The sequence below is a fragment of the Salmo trutta genome, chromosome 25, assembly GCF_901001165.1.
Source record: "Salmo trutta chromosome 25, fSalTru1.1, whole genome shotgun sequence".
NCBI lineage: Eukaryota > Metazoa > Chordata > Actinopteri > Salmoniformes > Salmonidae > Salmo > Salmo trutta.
The window spans coordinates 25,298,279-25,325,625 of NC_042981.1; the positions used below are offsets into that span (position 1 = coordinate 25,298,279).

General features: G+C 43.9%; 1 protein-coding gene across 4 annotated transcripts in view; it reads right to left on the reverse strand.

Moving 5' to 3' along the window:
- Positions 1-27,347, reverse strand: part of LOC115162235 (serine/threonine-protein phosphatase 2A 56 kDa regulatory subunit epsilon isoform-like) — a 73,243-nt gene that overhangs the window by 17,097 nt on the left and 28,799 nt on the right. For all 4 annotated transcript variants that reach the window (XM_029713356.1, XM_029713355.1, XM_029713354.1 and 1 more), the window contains exon 3: positions 3,304-3,500. In XM_029713356.1, coding sequence (XP_029569216.1) covers positions 3,304-3,500 — 197 coding nt within the window. The remainder of the gene's footprint in view (positions 1-3,303; positions 3,501-27,347) is intronic.

The window sequence follows — 27,347 nt, forward strand, 5'->3', positions numbered from 1 at the left end:
TAATGCAAGATACATAAACATAATTAAAGTGTCATTAATGAAGAAGTGACTAGTGATCCATTTGTTAGAGTGGCTAATCATTTCAAGTCTATGTAGGAAGCAGCCTCTCTGTGTTAGTGATGGCTGTTTCTCAGTCTCTTTGATGCACCTGTACTGACCTCACTTCTGGATGATAGTGGGGTGAACAGGCAGTGGCTCGGGTGGTTGTTGTCCTTGATGATCTTTATGGCCTTCCTGTGACATCGGGTGCTATAGGTGTCCTGGAGGGCAGGTAGTTTGCCCCCAGTGATGCGTTGTGCAGACCGCACCACCCTCTGGAGAGCCCTGCGATTGTGGGCAGTGCAGTTGCCGTACCAGGCGGTGATACAGCCGGACAGGACGCTCTCAATTGTGCATCTGTAAAAGTTAGTGAGGGTTTTGGGTGCCAAGAGAAATTTCTTCAGCCTCCTGAGGTTGAAGAGGCGCTGTTGTGCCTTTACCACACTGTCTGTGTGGGTGGACTATTTCAGCTTGTCCGTGATGTGTATGCTGAGGAACTTAACTTCCCACTGCTACCCCGTCGATGTGGATGGGGGGGTGCTCCCTCTGCTGTTTCCTGAAGTCCACGATCCTCTCCTTTGTTTTGTTGACGTTGAGTGAAGTTGTTTTCCTGACACCACACTCCGAGTGACGTCACCTCCTCCCTATAGGCTGTCTCGTTGTTGTTGGTGATCAAGCCTCCCACTGCGTCTGCAAATTTTATGATTGAGTTGGAGGTGTGCATGGCCACGCAGTCATGGGTGAACAGAGTACAGGAGGGGGCTGAGCATGCACCCTTGTGGGGCCCCAGTGTTGAGGTTCAGCGAAGATGTTGTTTCCTACCTTCACCACCTGGGGGCGGCCTGTCAGGAAGTCCAGGACCGAATCGCACAGGGTGGGGTTGAGACCCAGGGCCTCCAGCTTAATGATGAGCTTGGAGGGTACTATGGTGTTGAATGCTGAGCTGTAGTCAATGAACAGCATTATTACATAGGTATTCCTCTTGTCCAGATGGGATAGGACAGTGTGATGCGATTGCATCGTCTGTGGACCTATTGGGGCGGTATGTAAATTGCAGTGGGTCTAGGGTGGCAGGTAAGTTGGAGATGAAATGATCCTTGACTAGTCTCTCAAAGCACTTTATGCTAACAGAAGTGAGTGCTACGGGGCAATAGTCATTCAGTTACCTTTACCTTTGCCTTCTTGGGTACAGGAACAAAAATGGTGGCCATCTTGAAGCATGTGGGGACAGCAGACTGGGATAGGGACAGATTGAATGTCCGTAAACACACCAGCCAACTGGTCTGCGCATGCTCTGAGGACGCGGCTAGGGATGCCGTCTGAGCAGGCAGCCTTGCGAGAGTTAACATGTTTAAATGTCTTACTCACGTCGGCCACGAAGGAGGAGAGCCCACAGTCCTTGGTAGTGGGCCGCTTCGGTGGCACTGTGTTATCCTCAAAGTGGGCAAAGGTGTTTAGTTTGTCTGGAAGCATGGCGGTGTCCATGACATGGCTGATTTTCTTTTTGTAGTCCGTGATTGTCTGTAGACCCTGCCACATACGTGTCTGAGCCGTTGCATTTCTACTCCACTTTGTCCCTATACTGACATTTCACTTGTTTGATTGCCTTGCGGAATTAATAACTACGCTGTTTGTATGAGGCCATATTCCCGGTCGTCTTTCCATGGTTAAATGTGGTGGTTTGCGATTTCAGATTTGCCAATGCCACCATCTATTCACGGTTTCTGATTAGGGTAGATTTTAATAGTCACAGTGGGTACATCATCTCTGATGAACTTCCTCAAACTCACTCACCGAATCAGCGTATAAATCTATTATTCTCTGAGGCTACCAGGAACATATCCCAGTCCGCGTGATCAAAACAATCTTGAAGCGTGGATTCCGATTGGTCAGACCAGCATTGAATGGTCCTTGTCACAGGTGCATCATGTTTGAGTTTCTGCCTATAGGAGGGGAGAAGCAAAATGGAGTCGTGGTCAGATTTGCTGAATGGAGGGTGGGGGAGGGCCTTGTATGCATCGCAGAAGTTAGAGTAGCATTGATCGTGGTTTGCTAGTCCGGGTACTACAATCAATATGCTGATAGAATTTAAGTAGCCTTGTTCTCAAATTTTCTTTGTTAAAATCCCCAGCTACAATAAATGCAACCTCAGGATATATTGTTTGCAGTTTGCATAGAGTCCAGTGGAGTTCCTTGAGGGCTGTCGTGGTATCGGCTTGAGGGATATACACGGCTGTGACAACAACCGACGAGAATTGTCTTGGGAGATAATACGGTCGGCATTTGATCGTACGGAATTCTAGGTCAGGTGAACAAAAGGACTTGAGTTCCTGTATGTTAAAATTACACCATGAGTCGTTAATCATGAAACATACACCCCCGCCCTTCTTCTTCCCGGAGAAATGTTTACTCCTGTCGGCGCGACACACAAAGAATCCTGGTGGCTGTACAGACTGACAGCATGTCCCCAGAGAGCCATGTTTCTGTGAAACAGAGTATGTTACAATCCTGGATGTCTTTCTGGAAAGCAACCCTTGCCCTAATTTAGTCTACCTTGTAATCTAGACACTGGACATTAGCAAGTAATATACTCGGAAGCGGTGGGTGGTGTGCGCGCCTCCAAAGTCTGACCAGAAGGCCGCTCCGTCTACCTCTACTGCGGCGACGTTGTTTTGGGTCAGCCTCTGGAATCAGTTAGAATGCCTTGGGTGGTTTGAACAAAGGATCCGTTTCGGGAAAGTCGTATTCCTGGTAAGTTGACGTCGCTCTGATATCCAATAGTTCTTCCCGGCTGTATGTATTAACACTTAAGATTATCTGGGCTAACAATTTAAGAAATAATATATAAACTAAATACTGCATAGTTTCTTAAGGACTAGAAGCGAGATGACCCTCTCTGTCGGCACCATCTTCCCTTAGAAGATTCAACTGACTGATTTCCTTATGAACTGTAACTCAGTAAAATGTTTGAAATTGTTGCATTTATTTTTCTTCGGTGTAGTTATCCTTTGTACATATTTTATGTTGAACTGACATCTATTCCTTATTGTTTTCTCCCAGAATCCTAGGCTAGCAACCATCATATCCGATTACATCCCTTTTATAAATAAATGGTAAACTAGGAGATGGGTCCTAGTGTTCTTACAGACTACTCTGAAGCTGAGTAGTCTGCAAGAACCAGAAACCCTCCAGTATTTTACAAACTAAAATTGTAGTGTGGCTAGGAGTTAGTTTACGTTAAGGCACAATGTGTTGTGGCCTCACCATTTTGACAACCTCCGGGTAGGCCTGTTCTGTCAGGTAGCCCCTGCTGACGGTGACATAGTCCACCAGCTCGTTGAGCGTGGAGCGCTTGTACTCTTTCATCTTTAGGTCAGACAGCGTGTCCATGAAGTCAAAAACAGTACAGCACTGCTGCAGCTTCTTCAGGAACAGCTCCGGCTGCTCCGGCGCTGGCACGTCTACACAAACAGGGAGAGAACGAGAAACGGTCAGTAGAGGCCAACTAGTATAGGGAGACTTCAAGTGGAGAGGGGGAGGACAACATTGGAGTAGAGATGGAGAGTGAATGAGGAAAGGAAAAGGCAAAGATGTGAATTATAAAGGACCTTCACTTGTTAATTGTTTATATATACACTAAACCCTCCATAGAATAATTTGAAGTTGCACATAAGCCATCAGTATTTATTCATACATGTACAGGTGGACCATAAATGTACAGTTGTATGCCCAACAGTCAGCTAAGTTATTTACATGCAACATCACTGAAGTTTCCGTTTAGGGATCACAGTAGATGGAAGGTTAGAGGTCAGAGCAGGAAGTGGTCCTCTGGGAAACCCATTGCTAATGTTCAGTCTCTCTCCAATGCTGAATGCAGCCCTGATGAACCAATCCAACTAACTCAGTCTTCCATGATTACGTAAGAGATGAGCTGCTATAGAGGGAACGGACCAGTGTCTGCGCCCACACGCCATGCAAACCTACAGGTCACTCATTACTGCAGCATGTCACTGTAGTCAACAGATCACTGTGGATGTTGTGTTTCTACCTGTACTACGCTGTTAACAGGGAGAGCAAAGACCATACATACATTACAAAGAGGAACCTGCTCCAGACATGAAATTGCTTCCATCAGAGACCAGTTTGCACAAGATTTTTAAATCCAGGCTATATGTACTTGTACTTACGGTATATCTATATAGTCAGTCAGTGCCTGCAGTTTAAACAGGTGGTATAAAATGTGGATAAAAGTGACCTCATCACAGGCCATCCCTAAGACTAAGTATCTACACTAAACTATCTACGGTCTTCTCAGCCAAGCATCTGTCAACATGGCATTACACAGGGCAATACAGGTATCTGCCAAAATAAAGGCAAAACCAACATAGTGTCTTAATAGGGCGTTGGGCCACCACGAGCCACCAGAACAGCTTCAATGTGCCTTGGCATAGATTCTAAGAGTGTCTGGAACTCTATTGGAGGTGTGAGACACCATTCTTCAACGGGAAATTCCATAATTTGGTGATGGTGTTGGAAAACGCTACAGAATCTCCCATGAGTTCAAATGGGTTGATCTGGTGACTGACACACACAAGACTGTGCGTTAGTGTGCGCGCATTCTTATAACCCTAACATTACTCCTATCATTGATCCTTTGCTCTCTCATGATTGGCTCATGGTCGGCTTCACTCGGTCTGATTGGTCTAGAGAAGGTCCACTTGGTCCTGATTGACACGCTGATGTCACTGGCTGCCATGGAGACTGTTGGCAAGGTGAAGATGGCAGCGGAGGTGGAGCAGATGGGGGGGCGGGGCTCCATGGAATAACGCCCTCTATTGGGTTAATCAGGTAAGACCAGAGCACAACCAGGTCATTCTAGAACATTCTAGATCACAGCCAGGTCATTGTAGATTACGACCATCGTACTGTTGACAATGTGATTTTTTAACCCGGTTACTGAGATTTACCGCCCAAAACCAGTCCCTTTTCCCAGGATAAATAACTGTGAGAAACCGGTAAATAATTTGTCATACCGAACAAAAATAAACACAACTAACTTTACTGAGTTACAGTTCATATAAGGAAATCAATTGAAATAAATTCATTAGACACTGATCTATGGATTTCACATGACTAGGCAGGGGCACAGCCATGGCTGGGTCTGAGGGCATAGGCCCACCCACTGGGGAGCCAGGCCCAGCCAATGAGAATTCATCTCCCCCCAAAAGGGCTTTATTACAAGCAGAAATACTCCTCAGTTTCATCAGCTGTCCAGGTGGCTGGTCTCAGACAATCCCGCAGGTGAAGAAGCCCGGATGTGGAGGTCCCTGGGCTGGTGTGGTTACACGTGGTCTGCAATTGTGTGGCCGGTTGGAAGTACTGACAAATTCTCTAATAAGACGTTGGACGCAGCTTATGGAAAATAAATTAACATTAAAATCTCTGGTAAGAGCTGTGGTGGACATTCCTGCAATCAGCATGCCAATTGCATACTCCCTCAAAACTTTAAACATCTGTGGCATTATGTTGTGTACCAAAACTGCACATTTGAGAGTGGCCTTTTATTGTCCCCAGCACAAGGCGCACCTGTGCAATGATCCTGCTGTTTAATCAGCTTCTTGATGTGCCTCACCTGTCAGGTGGATGGATTATCTTGACAAAGGAGAAATGCTCACGAACAGGGATGTAAACAAATTTGCAAAAAATTACAAATCCCTTTTCTGCATATGGAACATTTGAGCTCTTATTTCAGCTCATAAAACCAACAACGCTGTTGCGTTTATATTTTTGTTCAGGATATAAGAACAGCATGGCGTGAAATGATACGCAATGTTTAAATATGGCTTCTCTGTGGCCTCTGCGTGATGAACCATCAACGCTCAGGGTGGGAACAGACAGCCCATCTCAAATTGAAGCGCAGTTCACAACGCATGTAGATCTATCATATCATGGTAACTTTTTTTCGTGTCATAGGTAGGCCTACATTTGCTGCAGCATAGTCTATAATATAAAGACCGAATGCGCGTCTAATGTACCCATCTCCATCTGGCTTGAGGGGGGTCACCTTATTTTTTTAATTGTAAAGAGATTTTTAACACAGCCTCACTCGAATATCGTTGCTTTAAAATCAGTGCACGCGCAAGCACTCCCCCTCAATTCCATTCAGATTACAAAAAAGATAATCCTGTTCTAGATTCACACAGTCAAAAGTTTGGACACTACTCATTCATGGGTTTCTTTATTTTTACCATTTTCTACATTTTTGAATAAAGACATAAAAACTATGAAATAACATATGGAATCATGTAGTAACTAAAAATATTTTATAAGATTCTTCAAAGTAGCCACCCTTTGCCTTAATGACAGCTTTTCATTCACTTGGCAGTCGCTCAACCAGCTTCATGAGGAATGCTTTTCCAACCTTATTGAAGGAGTTCCCACATATGCTGAGCACTTGTTGGCTGCTTTTCCTCCCCTCTGCAGTCCAACTCATCCCAAACCAAAGCAAAGCACCCCCACACCTCTTCCATGCTTCACAGTGGGAACCACATATGCAGAGATCCGTTCACCTACTCTGCATCACAAAGACACAGCAGTTGGAAACAAATCTCTCAAAGTTGGATTCATCAGACCAAAGGACAGATTTCCACCAGTCTAATGTCCATTGCTCATGTTTCTTGGCCCAAGCAAGTCTTATTATTGGTGTCCTTTTGTTTTTTTGCAGCAATTTCACCATGAAGGCCTGATTGAAGCAGTCTCTTCTGAACAGTTGATGTTGAGATGTCTGTTACTTGAACTCTGAAGCATTTATTTGGGCTGCAAGTTCTGAGGTGCAGTTAATTCTAATGAACTTATCCTCTGCAGCAGAGGTAACGCTGGGTCTTCCTTTCCTGTGGCGGTCCCCATGAGAGCCAGTTTCATCATTGCGCTTGATTTTTTTCAACTGCACTTGAAGAAAATTTCAAATTTTCTGGATTGACTAACCATGTCTTACGGTAATGGACTGTTGTTTCTCTTTGCTTATTTGAGCTGTTCTTGCCCTAATATAGACTTGGTCTTTTACCAAATAGGGCCATCTTCTGTATACCACCCCTACCTTTTCACAACACAACTGATTGGGATTTCTTTCCTCCTTAAAGCGTTTGAGCCAAATTAACTTTAACAAGGCACAACTGTTCATTGAAATGAATTCTGTTAATTGAATGCATTCTGTTAATTGAATGCCAAGAGTGTGCAAAGCTGTCATCAAGGCAAAGGGTGGCTACTTTGAAGAATCTCAAATATAACATATATTTAGATTTGTTTAACACTTTGTTACTACATGATTCCATGTGTTATTTCATAGTTGATGTCTTCACTATTATTCTACAATGTAGAACATTGTAAAAAAACAACAAATTAAATAAAAAACTTGAATGAGTAGGTGTGTCCAAACTTTTGACTGGTACTGTGAGTGTGTGTGTGTGTATAATATCTAATGTTTTTAGATTGATGTCCTGGCCTACCTCTTTCAGGTAATACATTCAATGCAGTGTAGCCTAGTGGTTAGTGCATTGGACTAGTAACCGAAAGGATGCAAGTTCAAATCCCCGAGCTGTCGTTCTGCCCCTGAACAAGGCAGTTAACCCACTGTTCCTAGGCCGTCATATAAAATAAGAATTTGTCCTTCACTGACTTGCCTAGTTAAATAAAAGGTCAAATATTTAGCTAATTAATGATGGGTTATGCATAAAAATCAAACTTATAGCCCTTGCGTAATATGCTCCACTGGCCTCTCCATAAAAAAAAAATAATCGTTAGCTCTTGGAGTACCAAGCATTAAAAGTTAGACTAGAATAGCGTCTGTGGACATTTTTTTAAATGTATTTCTTAGACTATTTGAAGAGGTACCCAATCTCTTGTTTGTGGAATTTTAAATATACAGTAAGGGAAAAAGTATTTGATCCCCTGCTGATTTTGTACGTTTGCCCATTGACAAATGGGCAAATTTTAATGGTAGGTTTATTTGAACAGTGAGAGACAGAATAACAAAAAAAATCCAGAAAAACACAAGTCAAAAATTGTATAAAATGATTTGCATTTTAATGAGGGAAATAAGCATTTGACCCCTCTGCAAAACATGACTTTGTGATTGCCAACAAGGGTTTTGCCACCAAGTACTGAGGTCAGATGTTTCTTGTAGTTGGCCACCAGGTTTGCACACAGCTCAGGAGGGATTTTGTCCCACTCCTCTTCTCCAAGTCATTAAGGTTTCGAGGCTGACGTTTGGCAACTCGAACCTTCAGCTCCCTCCACAGATTTTCTATGGGATTAAGGTCTGGAGACTGACTCCTGGACCTTAATGTGCTTCTTCTTGAGCCACTCCTTTGTTGCCTTGGCCATGTGTTTTGGGTCATTGTCATGCTGGAATACCAATCCACGACCCATTTTCAATGCCCTGGCTGAGGGAAGGAGGTTCTCAACCAAAATTTGACGATACATGGCCCCATCCATCGTCCCTATGATGCGGTGAAGTTGTCCTGTCCCCTTAGCAGAAAAACACCCCCAAAGCATAATGTTTCCACCTCCATGTTTGACGGTGGAGATGGTGTTCTTGGGGTCATAGGCAACATTCCTCCTCCTCCAAACACGGCGAGTTGAGTTGATGCCAAAGAGCTCCATTCTGGTCTCATCTGACCACAACACTTTCACCCAGTTGTCCTCTGAATCATTCAGATGTTCATTGGCAAACTTCAGACGGGCATGTATATGTGCTTTCTTGAGCAGGGGGACCTTGCGGGCACTGCAGGATTTCAGTCCTTCACGGTGTAGTGTGTTACCAATTGTTTTCTTGGTGACTATGGTCCCAGCTGCCTTGTGATCATTGACAAGATCCTCCCGTGTAGTTCTGGGCTGATTCCTCACCGTTCTCATGATCATTGCAACTCCACGAGGTAACATCTTGCATGGAGCCCCAGGCCGAGGGAGAATGACAGTTATTTTGTGTTTCTTCCATTTGCGAATAATCGCACCAAATGTTGTCACCTTCTTACCAAGCTGCTTGGCGATGGTCTTGTAGCCCATTCCAGCCTTGTGTAGGTCTACAATCTTGTCCCTGACATCCTTGGAGAGCTCTTTGGTCTTGGCCATGGTGGAGAATTTGGAATCTGATTGATTGATTGCTTCTGTGGACAGGTGTCTTTTATACAGGTAACAAACAAACACTCCCTTTAAGAGTGTGCTCCTAATCTCAGCTCGTCACCTGTATAAAAGACACCTGGGAGCCAGAAATCTTTCTGATTGAGAGGGTGTCAAATACTTATTTCCCTCATTAAAATGCAAATCAATTTATAACATTTTTGACATGCGTCTTTCTGTATTTTTTTGTTGTTCTTCTGTCTCTCACTGTTCAAATAAACCTACCATTAAAAGTATAGACCGATCATTTCTTTGTCAGTGAGCAAATGTACAAAATCAGCAGGGGATCAAATACTTTTTCCCCCTCACTGTAGCAGCCAATAGATATCACAGGCAGTTTGAAAGAAGAGCGAACTCACAATGGCAGTAGGCTATAGCAGTTAATTTCAGACCCATAACCATTCAATTTTCGTGAAGAGAAATGAAAGCCTTCTGCATCTAATTCTAGTACTATAATATGGATGTCAGTAGAATGATTAGGGACAAAAATGAAATAAGTTTACTGGATATCATTAGAATGATTAACGGCAAAATGTATATAATTTAACTGTTGAAAGCGAGGAAGGAATGAAGCAACAATAGAGAGCAGAGAGGCTACTAGGCTTATAACATTAGGGTAAATATTATGAAAAAGGTAAATATGTTAGCCTACCAATTATACAAATAGGCCCTATATTTCAAAATGTAAATGTAATTCACTAGCCTATACTTGTAACTTTGTAGGCCGCAAGTGCTGCACCAGAATCCCATGTTCTCTCCCTGTTATAACATGGTTTCAACGCTGTGCGTAATTCCAGCCCATATAATTCAATACAGTATTACAGTTCATGTGCAGTAGGCTATACCATATATGTATTGGATAACGGCAATCATTTGGGCTTGGGCTCATTCAATATAGGGCTCAGGTAGCGTCAGTCTTGAATTTACGATCAAAGTTCTAATCAAATCCAGACATAGGCCTATTTATATGCTTTAGAATGACACTACCAGTTTTGGCGGGAAATACAGGGTTACCCGGGAGAAAGGTGATTTACTCTCGGGAGTGAACATCGTTTGTGAATATTTTACCACACACACTTCTAAAACATTTCTAAATCTCCCTCTTCTCCTCTCTCACAACCCTCGCTTCTGTATGGCAGTGTTCCACCCGCTGTTACTGGAAACTGGTCCCGGTAAGTGTGCTCCTTTAACCTGCATCTCAGCTAGACGGCCAGCCAACAGAGATAAAAAGGAGCACAGAGGCCAGGTCCACAGGAATCTGACTCTGACTCTCTATACAGATCCCTGTTTAGGGAGAGGTTGTTGTCCTGGCGTCAGTGATCAGGCCTACCACCGTTGTGTTGTCGGCAAACTTAATAATGGCATTGGAGTCGTGTTTGGCCACGCAGCCATGGGTGAACAGGGAGTACAGAAGGAGACTAAGCACGCACCCATGAGGGATCCCTCGTTGAGGATGAGGGTGGCAGATGTGTTGCCTACCCTTACAACCTGGTGGCAGCCCGTCAGGAATTCCAGGATCCAGTTGCAGAGGGAGGTGTTTAGTCTCAGGGTCCTTAGCTTATTGATGAAATTTGTGGGCACAATGGTGTTGAAGGCTGCGCTGCAGTCAATGAACATAATACTCACATAGGTGTTCCTTTTGTCCAGGTGGGAAAGGGCAGTGTTGAGTGCAATAGATATTCTGTCATCTGTGGATCTGTTGGGGTGGTATGCAAATTCAGGTCTAGGGTTTCTGGGATGATGTTGTTGCTGTGAGCCATGACCAGCCTTTCAAAGCACTTCATGGCTACAGACATGAGTACTACGGTTCAGTAGTCATTTAGGCAGATTACCTTGGTGTTCTTGGGCACAGGGTCTATGGTGGTTTGCTTGAAACATTAGGTATTACAGACTCAGACAGGGAAAGGTTGAAAACGTCAGTGAAGACACTTGCCAGTTGGTCAGCGCTTGCTCGCAGTACATGTCCGGGTAATCCGTCTGGCCCTGCGACCTTGTGAATGTTGACCTGTTTAATGGTCTTACATCGGCTATGGAGAGCGTGATCACAGTTGTCCCCGGAACAGCTGATGCTCTCATGCATGCCTCAGCGTTGCTTGCCTCGAAGCGCGCATAGAAGTAATTTAGCTTGTCTGGTAGGCTTGTGTCACTAGGTAGCTCACGGCTGTGCTTCCCATTGTTGTCTGTAATAGTTTGCAAGCCCTGCCACAACCGACAAGCGTCGGAGCCGGTGTAGTAGGATTCAATCTTAGTCCTGTATTTACACTTTGCCTGTTTGATGGTTTGTCTGAGGGCATAGCGGAATTTGAAAGCGGCAGCTCTACCCTTTAGCTCAGTGCAGATGTTGCCTGTAATCCATGGCTTCTGGTCGGGGTATGTACGTACGGTGACTGTGGGGACAACGTCATCGATGCACTTATTGATGAAGCCGGTGACTGATGTGGTGTACTCCTCAATTCCATCGGAAGAATCCCGGAACATTTTCCAGTCAGTGCTAGCAAAACAGTCATGTAGCTTAGCATTTGGCTCATTTGACCACTTCCGTATTGAGCGAGTCACTGGTACTTCCTGCTTTAGTTTTTGCTTGTAAGCAGGACAGAATTATGGTCAGATTTGCCAAATGGAGGGCAAGGGAGCGCTTTGAACGCGTCTCTGTGTGTGGAGTAAAGGTGGTCGAGTTTTTCCCCCCTCTGGTTGCACATGTAACATGCTGGTAGAAATTACGTCAAATGGATTGAAGTTGACCTGCATTATAGTCCAAGGCCACAAGGAGCGCCACCTCTGGATGAGCATTTTCTTGTTTGCTTATGGCCTTATACACCGCGTTGAGTCTGGTCTTAGTACCAGCATCGGTTTGTGGTGGTAAATAGACAGCTACAAGAACTCTTGGAAAATAGTGTGGTCTACAGCTTATCATGAGATACTCTACTTCAGGCGAGCAAAACCTTCAGACTTCCTTAATATTTCATTTCACGCACCAGCTGTGATTGACTCTGGTCTTACCAGAGGCAGCTGTTCTGTCTTGCCGATGCACGAAAAAAAACAGCCAACGGTATATTATCCATGTCGTCGTTCAGCCACGTCTCAGTGAAACATAAGATATTACAGTTAATGTCCCGTTGGTAGGATAGTCTTCTATAGAGCTCATCCAGTTTATTCTCCAATGATTGCACGTTTACCAATAGAACAGATGGCAGTGGCAGGTTACCCACTCGCCGATGAAATCTCAGAAGGCACGCGGCTCCTATATCTGCATCTTTTCTTCATGGGGATTTAGGCCTTGTCTGGAGTACATCATTTGCATACGGTTTCTGGAGTATATCACTCGCGTCCGACTCAATAAAGAAAAATATATATATTTGTCCAGAGACAGTAGCAGAAAAATGATGTACACAATAAGTTACAAACAACGTGAAAAAACACAAAATGGCACAATTGGTTAGGAGCCCATAAAATAGCAGCCATCTCCTTCGGCGCCATTCTGTCAGGTTGGGCACTGATGTTGGGCGATTAGGCTTGCAGTTGGCATTCAAATCAAATATTATTTTCACATAACATATTTAGCAGATGTTATTGCGGGTGTAGCAAAATGCTTGTGTTCCTAGCTCCAACAGTGGATCAAACAATTCACAACAAAACAACAATTTAAAAGAATGAAATTAACCTCTAGGGTAGGGGGCAGTATTTGCACGGCCGGATAAAAAAACGTACCCGATTTAATCTGGTTATTACTACTGCCCAGAAACTAGAATATGCATATAATTGTTTGATTTGGATAGAAAACACCCTAAAGTTTCTAAAACTGTTTGAATGGTGTCTGTGAGTATAACAGAACTCATATGGCAGGCAAAAACCTGAGAAGATTCCTTAGAGGAAGTGCCCTCTCTGACCATTTCTTGGCCTTCTACACTCTCTTTATTGAAAACTGAGGATCTCTGCTGTAACATGACACTTCCTACGGCTCCCATAGGCTCTCAGAAGGCGGCAGAACGTTGAATGATGACTTTGCAGGCCATGGCTGAAAAACAGTAGCGCATTTGGATAGTGGTCGATCAGAGAACAATGAGACTGGAGGCGTGCACGAGCCGACACCATGTTTTTATTTTTTCGTCTTTGAACGAAAACAGGGTTTCCCGGTCGGAATATTATCGCTTTTTTACGAGAAAAATCGCATAAAAATTGATTTTAAACAGCGGTTGACATGCTTCGAAGTACGGTAATGGAATATTTAGACTTTTTGTCACAAAACGCGTCGAGCGCGTAACCCTTCGGATAGTGTCTTGAACACACGAACAAAATATTTGAACATAACTATGGATTATTTTGAACCAAACCAACATTTGTTATTGAAGTAGAAGTCCTGGGAGTGCATTCTGATGAAGAACAGCAAAGGTAATCCAATTTTTCTTATAGTAAATCGGAGTTTGGTGAGGGCCAAACTTGGTGGGTGTCAAAATAGCTAGCCCGTGATGGCGAGCTATCTACTCAGAATATTGCAAAATGTGCTTTTGCCGAAAAGCTATTTTAAAATCGGACATAGCGATTGCATAAAGGAGTTCTGTATCTATAATTCTTAAAATAATTATGTTTTTTGTGAACGTTTATTGTGAGTAATTTAGTAAATTCACCGGAAGTGTTCGGTGGGAATGCTAGTTCTGAACGTCACATGCTAATGTAAAAGCTGTTTTTTGATATATGAACTTGATTGAACAGACATGCATGTATTGTATAACATAATGTCCTAAGATTGTCATCTGATGAAGATCATCAAAGGTTAGTGCTGCATTTAGCTGTGGTTTGGGTTTATGTGACATTATATGCTAGCTTGAAAAATGGGTGTCTGATTATTTCTGGCTGGGTACTCTGCTGACATAATCTAATGTTTTGCTTTCGTTGTAAAGCCTTTTTGAAATCGGACAGTGTGGTTAGATTAACGAGAGTCTTGTCTTTAAAATGGTGTAAAATAGTCATGTTTGAGAAATTGAAGTAATAGCATTTCTAAGGTATTTGAATATCGCGCCACGGGATTCCACTGGCTGTTGAGTAGGTGGGACGATTTCATCCCACATACCCTAGAGAGGTTAAGAAATATTAGGACGAGCAATGTCGGAGTGGTATTGACCAAAATACAGTGGAATACAGTATATACATATGAAATAATTAAAACAGTATGTAAACATTATTAAAGTGACCAGCGATTCCATGTCTATATACATATGGCAGCAGCCTCTAGGGTACAGTGTTGAGTAACCTGGTGGAAGCCAGCTAGGGATGGCTTTTAACAGTATGTTGGCCTTGAGATAGACTAAAACAGCTTCTTAGTCCCAGCTTTGAAGTACGTGTACTGACCTCACCTTCTGGGTGACAGCAGGGTGAACAAGCCTTTGCTCGAGTGGTTGATGTCCTTGACGATCTTTTTGCCTTCCTGTGACATCAGGTGCTGTAGGTGTCCTGAAGGGCAGGTAGTTTGCCCCCAGTGATGCATTTCGGGCAGTGCAGTTGCCGTACCAGGCGGTTATCCAGCACGACAGGATGCTCTCATTTTGTGCATTTTCAATTCAAATTGTATTGGTCACATACACATATTTAGAAAAATGTTATTGCGGGTGTAGCAAATTGCTTGTAAAAGTGCGTGAGGGTCTTAGGAGACAAACAGAATTTCTTCAGCGCTTCCGGCAGTTGAGGTGCTGTTGCGCCTTCACACTGTCTGTGAGGGTGGACCATTTCAGTTTGTCAGTGATGTGTACGCCGAGAAACGTGAAGATCTTCACCTTCTCCACTGCAGTCCTATCAATGCGGATGTGGGCGTGCTCCCTCTGCTGTCTCCTGAAGTCCAAGATAAGCTCCTTCATTTTGTTGACATTGAGGGAGAGGTTATTTTCCTGGCACCACTCTGCCAGGGCCTTACCTCCTCCCTGTAGGCAGTCTTGTCATTGTTGGTAATCAGGCCTACTACTGTTGTGTCTGCAAATTTGATGTTTGAGGTGTGCGTGGCCACGCAGTCATGGGTGAACAGGGAGTACAGGAGGGGGTTGAGCACACACACACACACACACACACACCTTTGTGGGGCCCCAGTGTTAAGGATCAGCATAGTGGAGGGGTTGTTTCCTACCTTCACTACCTGGGGGCGACCTGTCAGGAAGTCCAGGACCCAGTTGCCCAGGGCTGCGATCAGACCCAGGCCCCCCGAGCTTAATGATGAGCTTGGAGGGTACTACGGTGTTAACCTGTTATGGATAGGGGGCAGTATTTTCACGGCCGGATAAAAAACATACCCGATTTAATCTGATTATTACTCCTGCCCAGAAACTAGAATATGCATATAATTATTAGCTTTGGATAGAAAACACTCCAAAGTTTCTAAAACTGTTTGAATGGTGTCTGTGAGTATAACAGAACTCATTTGGCAGGCAAAAACCTGAGAAGATTTTGTACAGGAAGTGCCCTCTCTGACAAGATCTTGTTCTTCTTGTCTCTGTTTATTGAAGACTGAGGATCTTTGCTGTAACGTGACACTTCCTACGGCTCCCATAGCCCGGGAAAAAGCTGAATGATATCGAGGCAGCCCCAGGCTGAAACACATTTGCACATTTGGCAAGTGGTCTATCAGCGGACAAAGGGACTCATGCTCGTGCACGAGACGACACCATGTTTTTATTCTATCGTCTTTGAACGGATTCAACGACTCCCGGTCGGAATATTACCGCTTTTTTACGAGAAAATTAGCATAAAAATGTATTTTAAACAGCGGTTGACATGCTTCGAAGTACGGTAATGGAATATTTAGAATTTTTTTGTCACGAAATGCGTCATGCTCGTAACCCTTCTTTACCATTCGGATAGTGTCTTGAATGCACGAACAAAACGCCGCTGTTTGGATATAACTATGGATTATTTGGGACCAAACCAACATTTGTTATTGAAGTAGAAGTCCTGGGAGTGCATTCTGACGAAGACAGCAAAGGTAAAAACATTTTTCTTATAGTAAATCTGACTTTGGTCAGGGCTAAACTTGGTCGGTGTCTAAATGGCTAGCCGTGATGGCTGGGCTATCTACTGAGAATATTGCAAAATGTGCTTTCACCGAAAAGCTATTTTAAAATCGGACATAGAGTGCATAGAGGAGTTCTGTATCTATAATTCTTAAAAGCTGAGCTATAGTCAATGAACAACGTTCTTACATGAGGTATTCCTCTTGTCCAGATGGGATAGGGCAGTGTGCAGTGCGATGGCATCGTCTGTGGATCTATTGGGGCGGTATGCAAATTGAAGTGGGCCTAGGGTGTCAGGTAAGGTGGAGGTGATATGATCCTTGACTAGTCTCTCTTAGCACTTCCTGATGACAGAGGGCAATAGTAATTTAGTTCAGTTACCTTTGCCTTCTTGGGTACAGGAACAGAAGTGGACATATTGAAGCATGTGGGGACAGCAGACTGGAATAGGGAGATATTGAATATGTCCGTAAACACTCCAGCCAGCTGGTTCATCAGTAAGTGAATAGGGGCTACGGATGCAGTCTGGGCTGACAGTCTTGCGAGGGTTAACACGCTTAAAATGTCTTACTCAAGTCGGCCACGGAGAACGAGAGCCCACAGTCCTTGGTAGCAGGTCGCATCACTGGCAATGTGTTATCCTCAAAGCGGGCGAAGAAGATGTTTAGCTTGTTGGGGAGCAAGACGACGGTGTCCTTGATGTGGATGGTTTTCCCTTTGTAACCCGTGATTGTCTGTAGACCCTGCTACATACGTCGTGTCTGAGCCGTTGTACTAACGTTTTGCCTGTTTGATTGCCTCCACCGAGGGACTAACTACACTGTTTGTATTCAACCATATTCCCAGTCACCTTGCCGTTGTTAACTGAGGTGGTTCGCACTTTCAGTTTTGCGTGAATGCTGCCATCTATCCACGTTTTTGGTAGGTTAATAGGTCACAGTGGGAACATCCCCTATACACTTCCTGATTAACTCTGTCACCTTGTCCATGTATACGTCATTGTTATTGCCAGAGGCAACCCAGAACATATCCCAGTCCGCATGATCAAAATCTTGAAGCATGGATTCTGGTTGGTCAGACCAGCGTTGAATAGACCTTAGCACGGCTACTTCCTGTTTCAGTTTCTGCTTACAGGAAGGTAAGAGCAGAATGGAGTTGTGATCTGATTTGCCAAAGGGAGGGCCTTGTAGCCATCCTGGAAGGGAGAGAAACAATAGTTGAGAGTTTGAAGCACGAGTACTACAGTCAATGTGTTGATGCATTTTGCTAAGAGCATTTGTTTTGTTAAAATACCCAGCTACAGTAAATGCGGACCCAGGATGTGGTTTCCAGTTTGCACAAAGTCCAGTGTAGTTCCTTGAGGGCCGTCGTGGTATCTGCTTGATGGGGAATATTCACGGCTGTGACTATAACCGAAGAGATCTCTCTTGGGCGGTAATACCGTTGGCATTTGATTGCGAGGTATCCTAGGTCAGGTGAACAAAAGGACTCAAGTTCCTGTACGTTACCACAATCACACCATAAGTAGTTAATCATGAAACATGCACGCCTTCTTCCCGGGAAGTTCTTTAATCCTGTCTGCGCGGCGTACTGAGAAGCCAGCTGGCTGTATGGACGGGGACAGTATATCTGGAGAGCCATGATTCCGTGAAATCCAGTGTATTACATCCCCTGATGTCTCTGGAAGGAGGTCCTCGCAGTCAGCTCATAAACTTTTTTTTCAAGGGACTGAACATTAGTGAGCAATATACACGGAAGCGGTGGATGGTGTGCACGCCTTCTGAGTCGGACAAGAAGTCCACTCAGAATACCTCTCTGCCGGCGGTGTCTTGGAGCAGCCTCTGGGAAAAGTTTAATTGCCCTGGGGGTTAAGAACAAAGGAACCAATTAAAGGAAGGTTGTATTTCTGTTTGTAATGCTGTTGAGTTACCGCCACATCCAAAAGTTATTTCCGGCAGTATGTATTAACACAAAAAATGTTTTGTGCTAATAATATAAGAACTAACAAGAAAACAAAATACTGTGTAGTTACTTAGGAGCTAGAAGCAGAGCTGCCATGTCTGTCGGCGCTATTTGTGTGCCATTCCAATTTATCCCAAAGGTGTTTCTATTGGGTTGAGGTCAGGGGTGTGTGCAGGCCAGTCAAGTTCTTCCACACCAATCAGGACAAACCAATTCTGTATGGACCTCACTTTGTGCACAGGGGCAGTGTCATGCTGAAACAGGAAAGGGCCTTCCCCAAACTGTTGCCACAAAGTTGGAACCAAAGAATAATCTAGAATGGCATTGTATGCTGTAGCGTTACAATTGTTCCAGTGTAAGGCAAAGAGTTCTAGCCCAAACCATGAAAAACAGCCCCAGACCATTATTCCTCCTCAACCAAACTTCACAGTTGGCACTATGCATTGGGGCAGGTAGCGTTTTCTTGGCATTCGACAAACCAAGATTTGTCCGTCAGACTGCCAGATGGTGAAGCGCAACTCATCATGCCTGAGAAGGCGTTTCCACTGTTCCAGAGTCCAATGGCTGCAAGCCTTACACCACTTCAGCTAACGCTTAGCATTGCGATTGGTGATCTTAGGCTTGTGTGCGGCTGCTCGGCCATGGAAACCCATTACATGAAGCTCCCGACGAACAGTTATTGTGCTAACGTTTCCAGAGGCAGTTTGGAACTCGGTAGTGAATGTTGCAACCAAGGACAGACGATTTTTACGTGATTCAGCACTCTGCAGTCCGTTCTGATGAGCCGTTGTTGTTCCTAGACGTTTCCACGTCACAATAACAGCACTTACAGTCGACCGGGGCAGCTCTAGCAGGGCAGAAATTTTACGATCTGACTTGTTGGAAAGGTGGCATCCTATGACGGTGCCATGTAGAAAGTCACTGAGCTCTTCAGTACGGGCCATCCTACTGCCAATGTTGATCTATGGAAATGACATGGCTGTGTGCTGGATTTTATACACCCGTCAACAACGTGTGTGGCTCTAAGTGTCGAATCCACTAAATTCCACTACTTTTGGCCATGTAGTGTATTTACACTGAGAAAACCAAACACTAGGAACACCTTTCTAATATTGAGTTGCACCCCCCCTCCCATTTGCCCTCAGAACAGCCTCAAGTCATTGGGACATGGACTCTACAAGGTGTCGAAAGCGTTCCACAGGGATACTGGCCCATGTTGACTCCAATGCTTCCCACAGTTGTGTCAACTTGGCTGGACGTCCTTTGGGTGGTAGACCATTCTTGATAGACACAGGAAACTGTTGATCGTGAGAAACCTAGCAGCGTAGCAGTTCTTGGTACCTACTACCATACCCTATTCAAAAAGGCACTTAAATCTTTTGTCTTGCCCATTCAGCCTCTGAATGGCACACATACACAATCCATGTCTCAAATTGTTTGAAGGATTAAAAATACTTTAACCTATCTCGTCCCCTTCATCTACACTGATTAAAGTGGATTTGACAAGTGACATCAGTAAGGGATCATAGCCATCACCTGGTCAGTCTCATGGAAAGAGCAGGTGCTCTTAATGTTTTGACTACTACTTGAATACTGTACTATAGTCAAGGCTCATCCTATATAACTACTGCTGTATAGGCTTGGGCAGTACAGTGGGGGGGGAAAAGTATTTGATCCCCTGCTGATTTTGGACATTTGCCCACTGATAAAGAAAGGATCAGTCTATAATTTTAATGGTAGGTTTATTTGAACAGTGAGACAGAATAACAAAAATATCCAGAAAAACACATGTCAAAAATGTTATAAAAGGATTTGCATTTTAATGAGGGAAATAAGTATTTGACCCCCTCTCAATGAGAAAGATTTCTGGCTCACAGGTGTCTTTTATACAGGTAACGAGCTGAGATTAGGAGCACACTCTTAAAGGGAGTGCTCCTAACCGCAGCTTGTTACCTGTAAAAAAGACACCTGTCCACAGAAGCAATCAATCAGATTCCAAACTCTCCACCATGGCCAAGACGAAAGAGCTCTCCAAGGATGTCAGGGACAAGATTGTAGACCTACATAAGGCTGGAATGGGCTACAAGACCATCGCCAAGCAGCTTGGTGAGGAGGTGACAAGATTTGGTGCGATTATTCGCAAATGGAAGAAACACAAAATAACTGTCAATATCCCTCGGCCTGGGGCTCCATGCAAGATCTCACCTCGTGGAGTTGCAATGATCATGAGAACGGTTAGGAATCAGTCCAGAACTACACGGGAGGATCTTGTCAATGATCACAAGGCAGCTGGGACCATAGTCACCAAGAAAACAATTGGTAACACACTACGCCGTGAAGGACTGAAATCCTGTAGCGCCCGCAAGGTCCCCCTGCTCAAGAATACATATACATGCCCGTCTGAAGTCTGCCAATGAACATCTGAATGATTCAGAGGACAACTGGTGAAAGTGTTGTGGTCAGATGAGACCAAAATTGAGCTCTTTGGCATCAACTCAACTCGCCGTGTTTGGAGGAGGAATGCTGCCTATGACCCCAACAACACCATCTCCACCATCAAATACGGAGGTGGAAACATTATGCTTTGGGGGTGTTTTTCTGCTAAGGGGACAGGACAACTTCACCGCATCATTTAACGGGGCCATGTACTGTTAAATCTTGGTTGAGAACCTCCTTCCCTCAGCCAGGGCATTGAAAATGGGTTGTGGATGGGTATTCCAGCATGACAATGACCCAAAACACATGGCCAAGGCCACAAAGGAGTGGCTCAAGAAGAAGCACATTAAGGTCCTGGAGTGGCCTAGCCAGTCTCCAGACCTTAATCCCATAGAAAATCTGTGGAGGGAGCTGAAGGTTCGAGTTGCCAAACGTCAGCCTCGAAACCTTAATGACTTGGAGAAGATCTGCAAAAGGAGTGGGACAAAATCCCTCCCGACATGTGTGCAAACCTGGTGGCCAACAACAAGAAACGTCTGACCTCTGTGATTGCCAACAAGGGTTTTGCCACCAAGTACTAAGTCATGTTTTGCAGAGGGGTCAAATACTTATTTCCCTCATTAAAATGCAAATCCTTTTATAACATTTTTGACATGCGGTGTTCTGGATTTTTTGGTTGTCATTCTGTCTCTCACTGTTCAAATAAACCTACCATTACAATTAGAGACTGATCATTTCTTTGTAAGTGGGCAAACATACAAAATCAGCAGGGGATCAAATACTTTCCCCCCCCACTGTATACCGTATATACCGGGGTATTTGGAAATAGCCACAGAATGTTTTTTCAATATCGTAAATTCTGTTAAATATTAACTACTTAAGTAAATACCTGCAGTCAGCTTGTGCAATACATTAGGAGATAAAGCAGATTGCGTTCTTCATATTACCTGTCACATTAAGAAGCTTACCATAGTTCCCCAGAACAGTAGAGCCAGTCACTTGTTTGTAAATAACACAAATGGGAGAAAACGGGAGCAGGTGAGTCCAGCTATGCATTGACAGGGGTCAATATGTTTGTTGGGGCTTCAATAGAGTGACGAGGAACGTGCAACTATAGTTTTCCTTCACAGAAAATACATTAGTGCAACACATTCGGCAGAAAATACTCATTTTTAATCAGATGACAACAGTAGTGCAACACTATTTGGCTGGCAGCCACAAGTAAATGAGCTTACAATGAAAAAGCAAGGTCTTTCTTGCAAAAAGGATGCACGGCCAAAGAAAATGTAATCAGCTACATTTGCTAATGCTTCGCTTAAAGTTATCTTTCATTTCACCTGAGTAAAGAATGCTGGTACACCGAGAAAATTACCAAAAAAGTTGCTGTCTGCTGATAGAATGCCAATTCATCAATTCTCATCCGAGTGGAGAAGTGCAACTGAAGCGCAAAAGTAGTCTGATGCCGAGCAGAAATTACAATAAGCATTTTAGATCTGCGTTTACAAAAAAGCAGCAAGAGATTTGCTTTTATTTTTTTGGTTTAACTTGGTAGTCATCGAAGTAAGTTAATAAATTGATAAGGTGACGGGGCACCATATTTTGTAAGCTTAGCCGTGTTTGAGAAGTCAAAGCCCTTTGGATGAGTTCTGTACAGCTGCCACTGCCATCTTGATTTCCTTTCCTTTCTCTCCTCGGTCCGTCTGCTCCTCTCCCATTTTCTCCAAGCAGAGCAGGCAGGCACCTTGCCCTACCGACTCCAGACTCAACACAGCCTTAACATGCTGTTTCAGAGCCAGTACCGTTCTTCCTTCAGACAGGCATGCGTTCAAATTTTGTTCATTTGCACGTCTCTTGTTCACTTTCATCTGTAAAATGTCCAAACTCACCAAAAATTACATTCGGTAGCTTTTACCTATATATAAACTCAGCCCAAAAAAAAAGCCTCTCACTGTCAACGGCGTTTATTTTCAGCAAACGTGTAAATATGTCTATGAACATAAGATTCAACAGACCAACTGAAGAAGTTCCACAGACATGTGACTAACAAATGGAATCATGTGTCTTTGAACAAAGGGGGGGGGCAAATCAAAAGTAACAGTCAGTATCTGGTGCCACCAGCTGCTTTAAGTACTGCAGTGCATCTCCTTCTTATGGATTGCACCAGATTGACAGTTCTTGCTGGGAGATGTAACCCCACTCTTCCCGCAAGGCACCTGAAAGTTCTCTGACATTTCTGGGGAGGAATGGCCCCATCCATCACCCGCCAATCCAACAGGTCCCAAGCGTGCTCAATGGGATTGAGTTCCGGGCTCTTTGCTGGCCATGGCAGAACACTGACATTCCTGTCTTGCAGGAAATCATGCACAGAACAAGCAGTATGGCTGTTGGCAATGTCATGCTGGAGGGTCATGTCAGGATGAGCCTGCAGCAAGGGGACCACATGAGGGAGGAGGTGTTCCCTGTAACGCACAGCGTTGAGATTGCAATGACAACAAGCGCAGTCTGATGATGCCGTGACACACCGCCCCAGACCATGACGGACCCTCCACCTCCAAATCGATCCCGCTCCAGAGTACAGGCCTCGGTGTAATACTCATTCCTTCCAACGATAAACGGCAATCCGACCATCACCCCTGGTGAGACAAAACCACGACTCGTCAATGAAGATCACTTTTTGCCAGTCCTGTCTGGTCCAGCGACGATGGGTTTGTGCCCATATGCGACGTTGTAGCCGGTGATGTCTGGTGAGGACCTGAATTACAACAAGCCAACAAGCCTTCAGTACAGCCTCTCTCAGCCTATTGCGGACAGTCTGAGCACTGATGGAGAGATTGTGCGTTCCTGGTGTAACTCGGGCAGTTGTTGTTGCCATCCTGTACCTGTCCCGCAGGTGTGATGTTTGGATGTACCAATCCTGTGCTGGTGTTGTTACTGTGCTGGTGATTTGTACAGTGCCATGAAAAAGTATTTGCCCCATTTCTGATTCTCTCTATTTTTGGAACTGAATGGTATCAGATCTTAAACCAAAACCTAATATTAGATAAAGGGGAACCTGAGTATACAAATAACAAAAGGGATACTTATTTTACTTATTTAATTAACAGTTATGCAACACCCAAATCTCATGTGAAAAAGTAATTGCCCCCTTACACTCAATAACTGGTTGTGGCACCTTAAGCTGCAATGACTGCAACCAAATTCTTACTGTAGTTGTTGATCAGTCTCTCACATTGCTTTGGAGGAATTTTGTCCCACACTTGCACGTAGAGCTGCTTTAACTCAGCGACATTTGTGGATTATCAAGCATGAACTGCTCGTTTCAAGTCCTCCCACATCTCAATTGGGATTAGGTCTGAACTTTGACTAGGCCATTCAAAAACTTCAAATGTGTTGCTTTTTAAACATTTTCATGTAGACTTGATTGTGTTTTGGATCATTTACTTGCTGCATGACACAGCTGCGCTTCAGCTTACAGATGGATGGCCTGACATTCTCCTGTAGAAATCTGATACAGAGCAGAATTCATGGTTCCTTTTATTAAGGCAAGTCATCCAGGTCCTGAGGCAGCAAAGCATCCCCAAACCATCCCACTACCACCACCATGCTTGACCGTTGGTATGAGGTTCTTACTGTGGAATGCAGTGTTTGGTTTTCGCCAGGCATTATAGGACCAATCAGGACAACCGGTCAAACGAAAGTCAGTTATATTTCTATGGCAACAAATCCTTCAGAACTAACTTGCTCCAGGGCAGGCTAACTCAATTTATCTTGAATGAAGTGGGAGTTGATGATCAATGAAATCAGATACCCTCCCCTCTTGCAAAGATTGTGTCATTGTCCTTAGGGGCTGGGTTAAATGCATTCAGTTGTACAACTGATTAGGTATACCATTTCCCTTCATTGTTGGAAGACAACTGATTAAATATTTAATTTAAATGTTTTTTCTATAATGTTAAAAAACCCTTCACTTGACATTTAGTAATGACAGCATTTGTTTTTCCAAACTGTAGACAATCCATAGATGGTAGTTCCCATTCAAGTAAAGACTGGCAGCCATTGCGAGCATACAAGTTTAACAGTCAAATTATCAGGGTTCGAGGTTACAAAATCCTTCTATGGATTATATGTCTACAGCCAGAACGCAACAAGCTATTCCACAAATAGAAGGAGCGATAGGAATGGGGAAAAGTGGCTAGTGCGTGCACTGATAAGCACACCAAAAAACGCATTAACGATAAGTAATAAAATAAAAGGCACTTCCAAATTCAGCAGGGCTATGGTGTGAAATAGGCATTTAGAAGCTCTCTCAATGAAAGAAAAGTTCAGCACAAATGAAAATGTGGCACTCGCCCATGGATTGATGCTTCAGCATTGTCTCAATGAAGAGTTCAGAGTTGGACTAGCCATGTGCGACATGCACACACAATTACAAGCCTGCTAGAGTTAGAGGCACACGGACGAGCAATATCCACTGCCGTAGTACAAATGAAGCCTGAGCTGGAATGTGAAGCTAGTTAGCTTTAGAAAACCCTGAGTAGAGCTAGCATGCTTCGTAGGATACCCCTCTGATGTAGTACACCAAACCACACTGAACAACCCTACACATGACAGCCCTGCCCACAACACACATTGTCCACCCAGCAGTGGGAACACCGCTCAGCTGACCACAACAGTGGTCCCGCACATGACAGGGAACACAGCCTAGAACGGCATGGAACACCCCGACTTGGCAAGCAGCACCATTGAGATACCAGCGCTACCATCTCAGTTTATTACAATACTGAGTATGTTTCTCTGCCCAGGACACACAGCCCAACACAGTACAATCCAGGATTCCAATGTGTAACAAAGTATATATAGTCTAGTAGTGGAAAATAGGTGAGAGTCCAAGTCTAACCCATCCCTTCCAGAATATCATAACACAACCCTGGGCAGGGCCCAGATTCACACCAATGAAGATGAAGCATTCAGCATGTTTCAATCCCAATTTTCCCCAATAAACTACATAGGAAAGATCAGCGCCATGTAAACATTTAGCAATTGACCAATTTATGTTATATCCTATTTGTGCTTCTCTGAGCGACGTTCTATCGATTCCTGGGGTCCTTAATTGTTTTGATGTGTATTGGAGCTATTCAAGCAGCCAGCAATACAGCTGGTATGATGATGCAAATGTAGTCAAACTGTGCTTGAACAGCAAATGGCTTCGATACACATTGAAAACCGAATCGATAGAACATTGCTCAGCATTTGCACAAATACGGTGAATCTTTCGTTTAAAATGACTGCCATTTTTCAGATGCCAAGCCCATACCAGCAGAGCAGAGCAATCCACAGCACCCTGCCCATAGCCCAGCCCCGACTAGGTCAGCACAAGGAGTTGAGCTCAATCCAGTGCAGTGAACTCTAGAAATCTGACAAGCCCCAGCACAGGGATGGGAGCATCATCTTAGCTCCCGTTGCAGACTAAATGAAGACACTTGTGTTTAATTAATGTGGAGAAAGCTGAGCTTCTCAAAGATGGACAACGAGAGTAGTTTAACAGTTCACAGGAAATGTTCAAAGTTAACGTGATAGTCACTTAAAGCTATTGAGCAGAGTGCAAGCCTATACAGAGAGCTCAGTCATCATCGCCACATAACAGGGTCCTTTCATAGGACACATCTACTGATGAGACTGGAGCTTCACGGACATCATGTACTAGAAGTGGTCTCAGAGACATGGACTCACTGTAAGATGCAACTCCACTGCATGGTGATATGACTCCAACTCAGCCCGCTGTCTGCCATTTCCTTACTCCTCACCTTTACCTTTTAACCTGACTAAAAAAGATGGGTTAAACAGAGAGACCTGCAGGCTGAGAAAAGCTAGAAGCATAAAGCAGAAGCAACATTGCTAAGTAAAGGTAAAAGTACTCATACTGAACTGTTCGGTACGGGGACCCCGGTTCGGTCCGCACTGTGAACCCGAATGAATATGTTTAAAAAATGTAAAAGATAAAAAAACACTAAGCCTATAGGCTATGCCTACTAGAGGTCGACCTATTATGATTTTTCAACGCCGATAGCGATTCAATCGGCATATTTGTTATTTATTTGTAATAATGACAATTACAACAATACTGCATGAACACTTAACCTCTCTAGGGTCGGCGGGACGAAATCGTCCCACCTACGTAACAGCCAGTGGAATCCTGTGGCGCGTTATTCAAATACCTTAGAAATGCTATTACTTCAAAGACTTAACTTAAATTACTTAAAGACAAGACTCTCGTTAATCTAACCACACTGTCTGATTTCAAAAAGGCTTTACAACGAAAGCAAAACATTAGATTATGTCAGCAGAGTACCCAGCCAGAAATAATCAGACACCCATTTTTCAAGCTAGCATATAATGTCACAAAAACCCAAACCACAGCTAAATGCAGCACTAACCTTTGATGATCTTCATCAGATGACACACCTAGGACATTATGTTATACAATACATGCATGTTTTGTTCAATCAAGTTCATATTTATATCAAAAACCAGCTTTTACATTAGCATGTGACGTTCAGGACTAGCATACCCCCCGCAAACTTCCGGTGAATTTACTAAAAATTTACTAAATTACTCACGATAAACGTTCACAAAAAGCATAACAATTATTTTAAGAATTATAGATACAGAACTCCTCTATGCACTCGATATGTCCGATTTTAAAATAGCTTTTCGGTGAAAGCACATTTTGCAATATTCTAA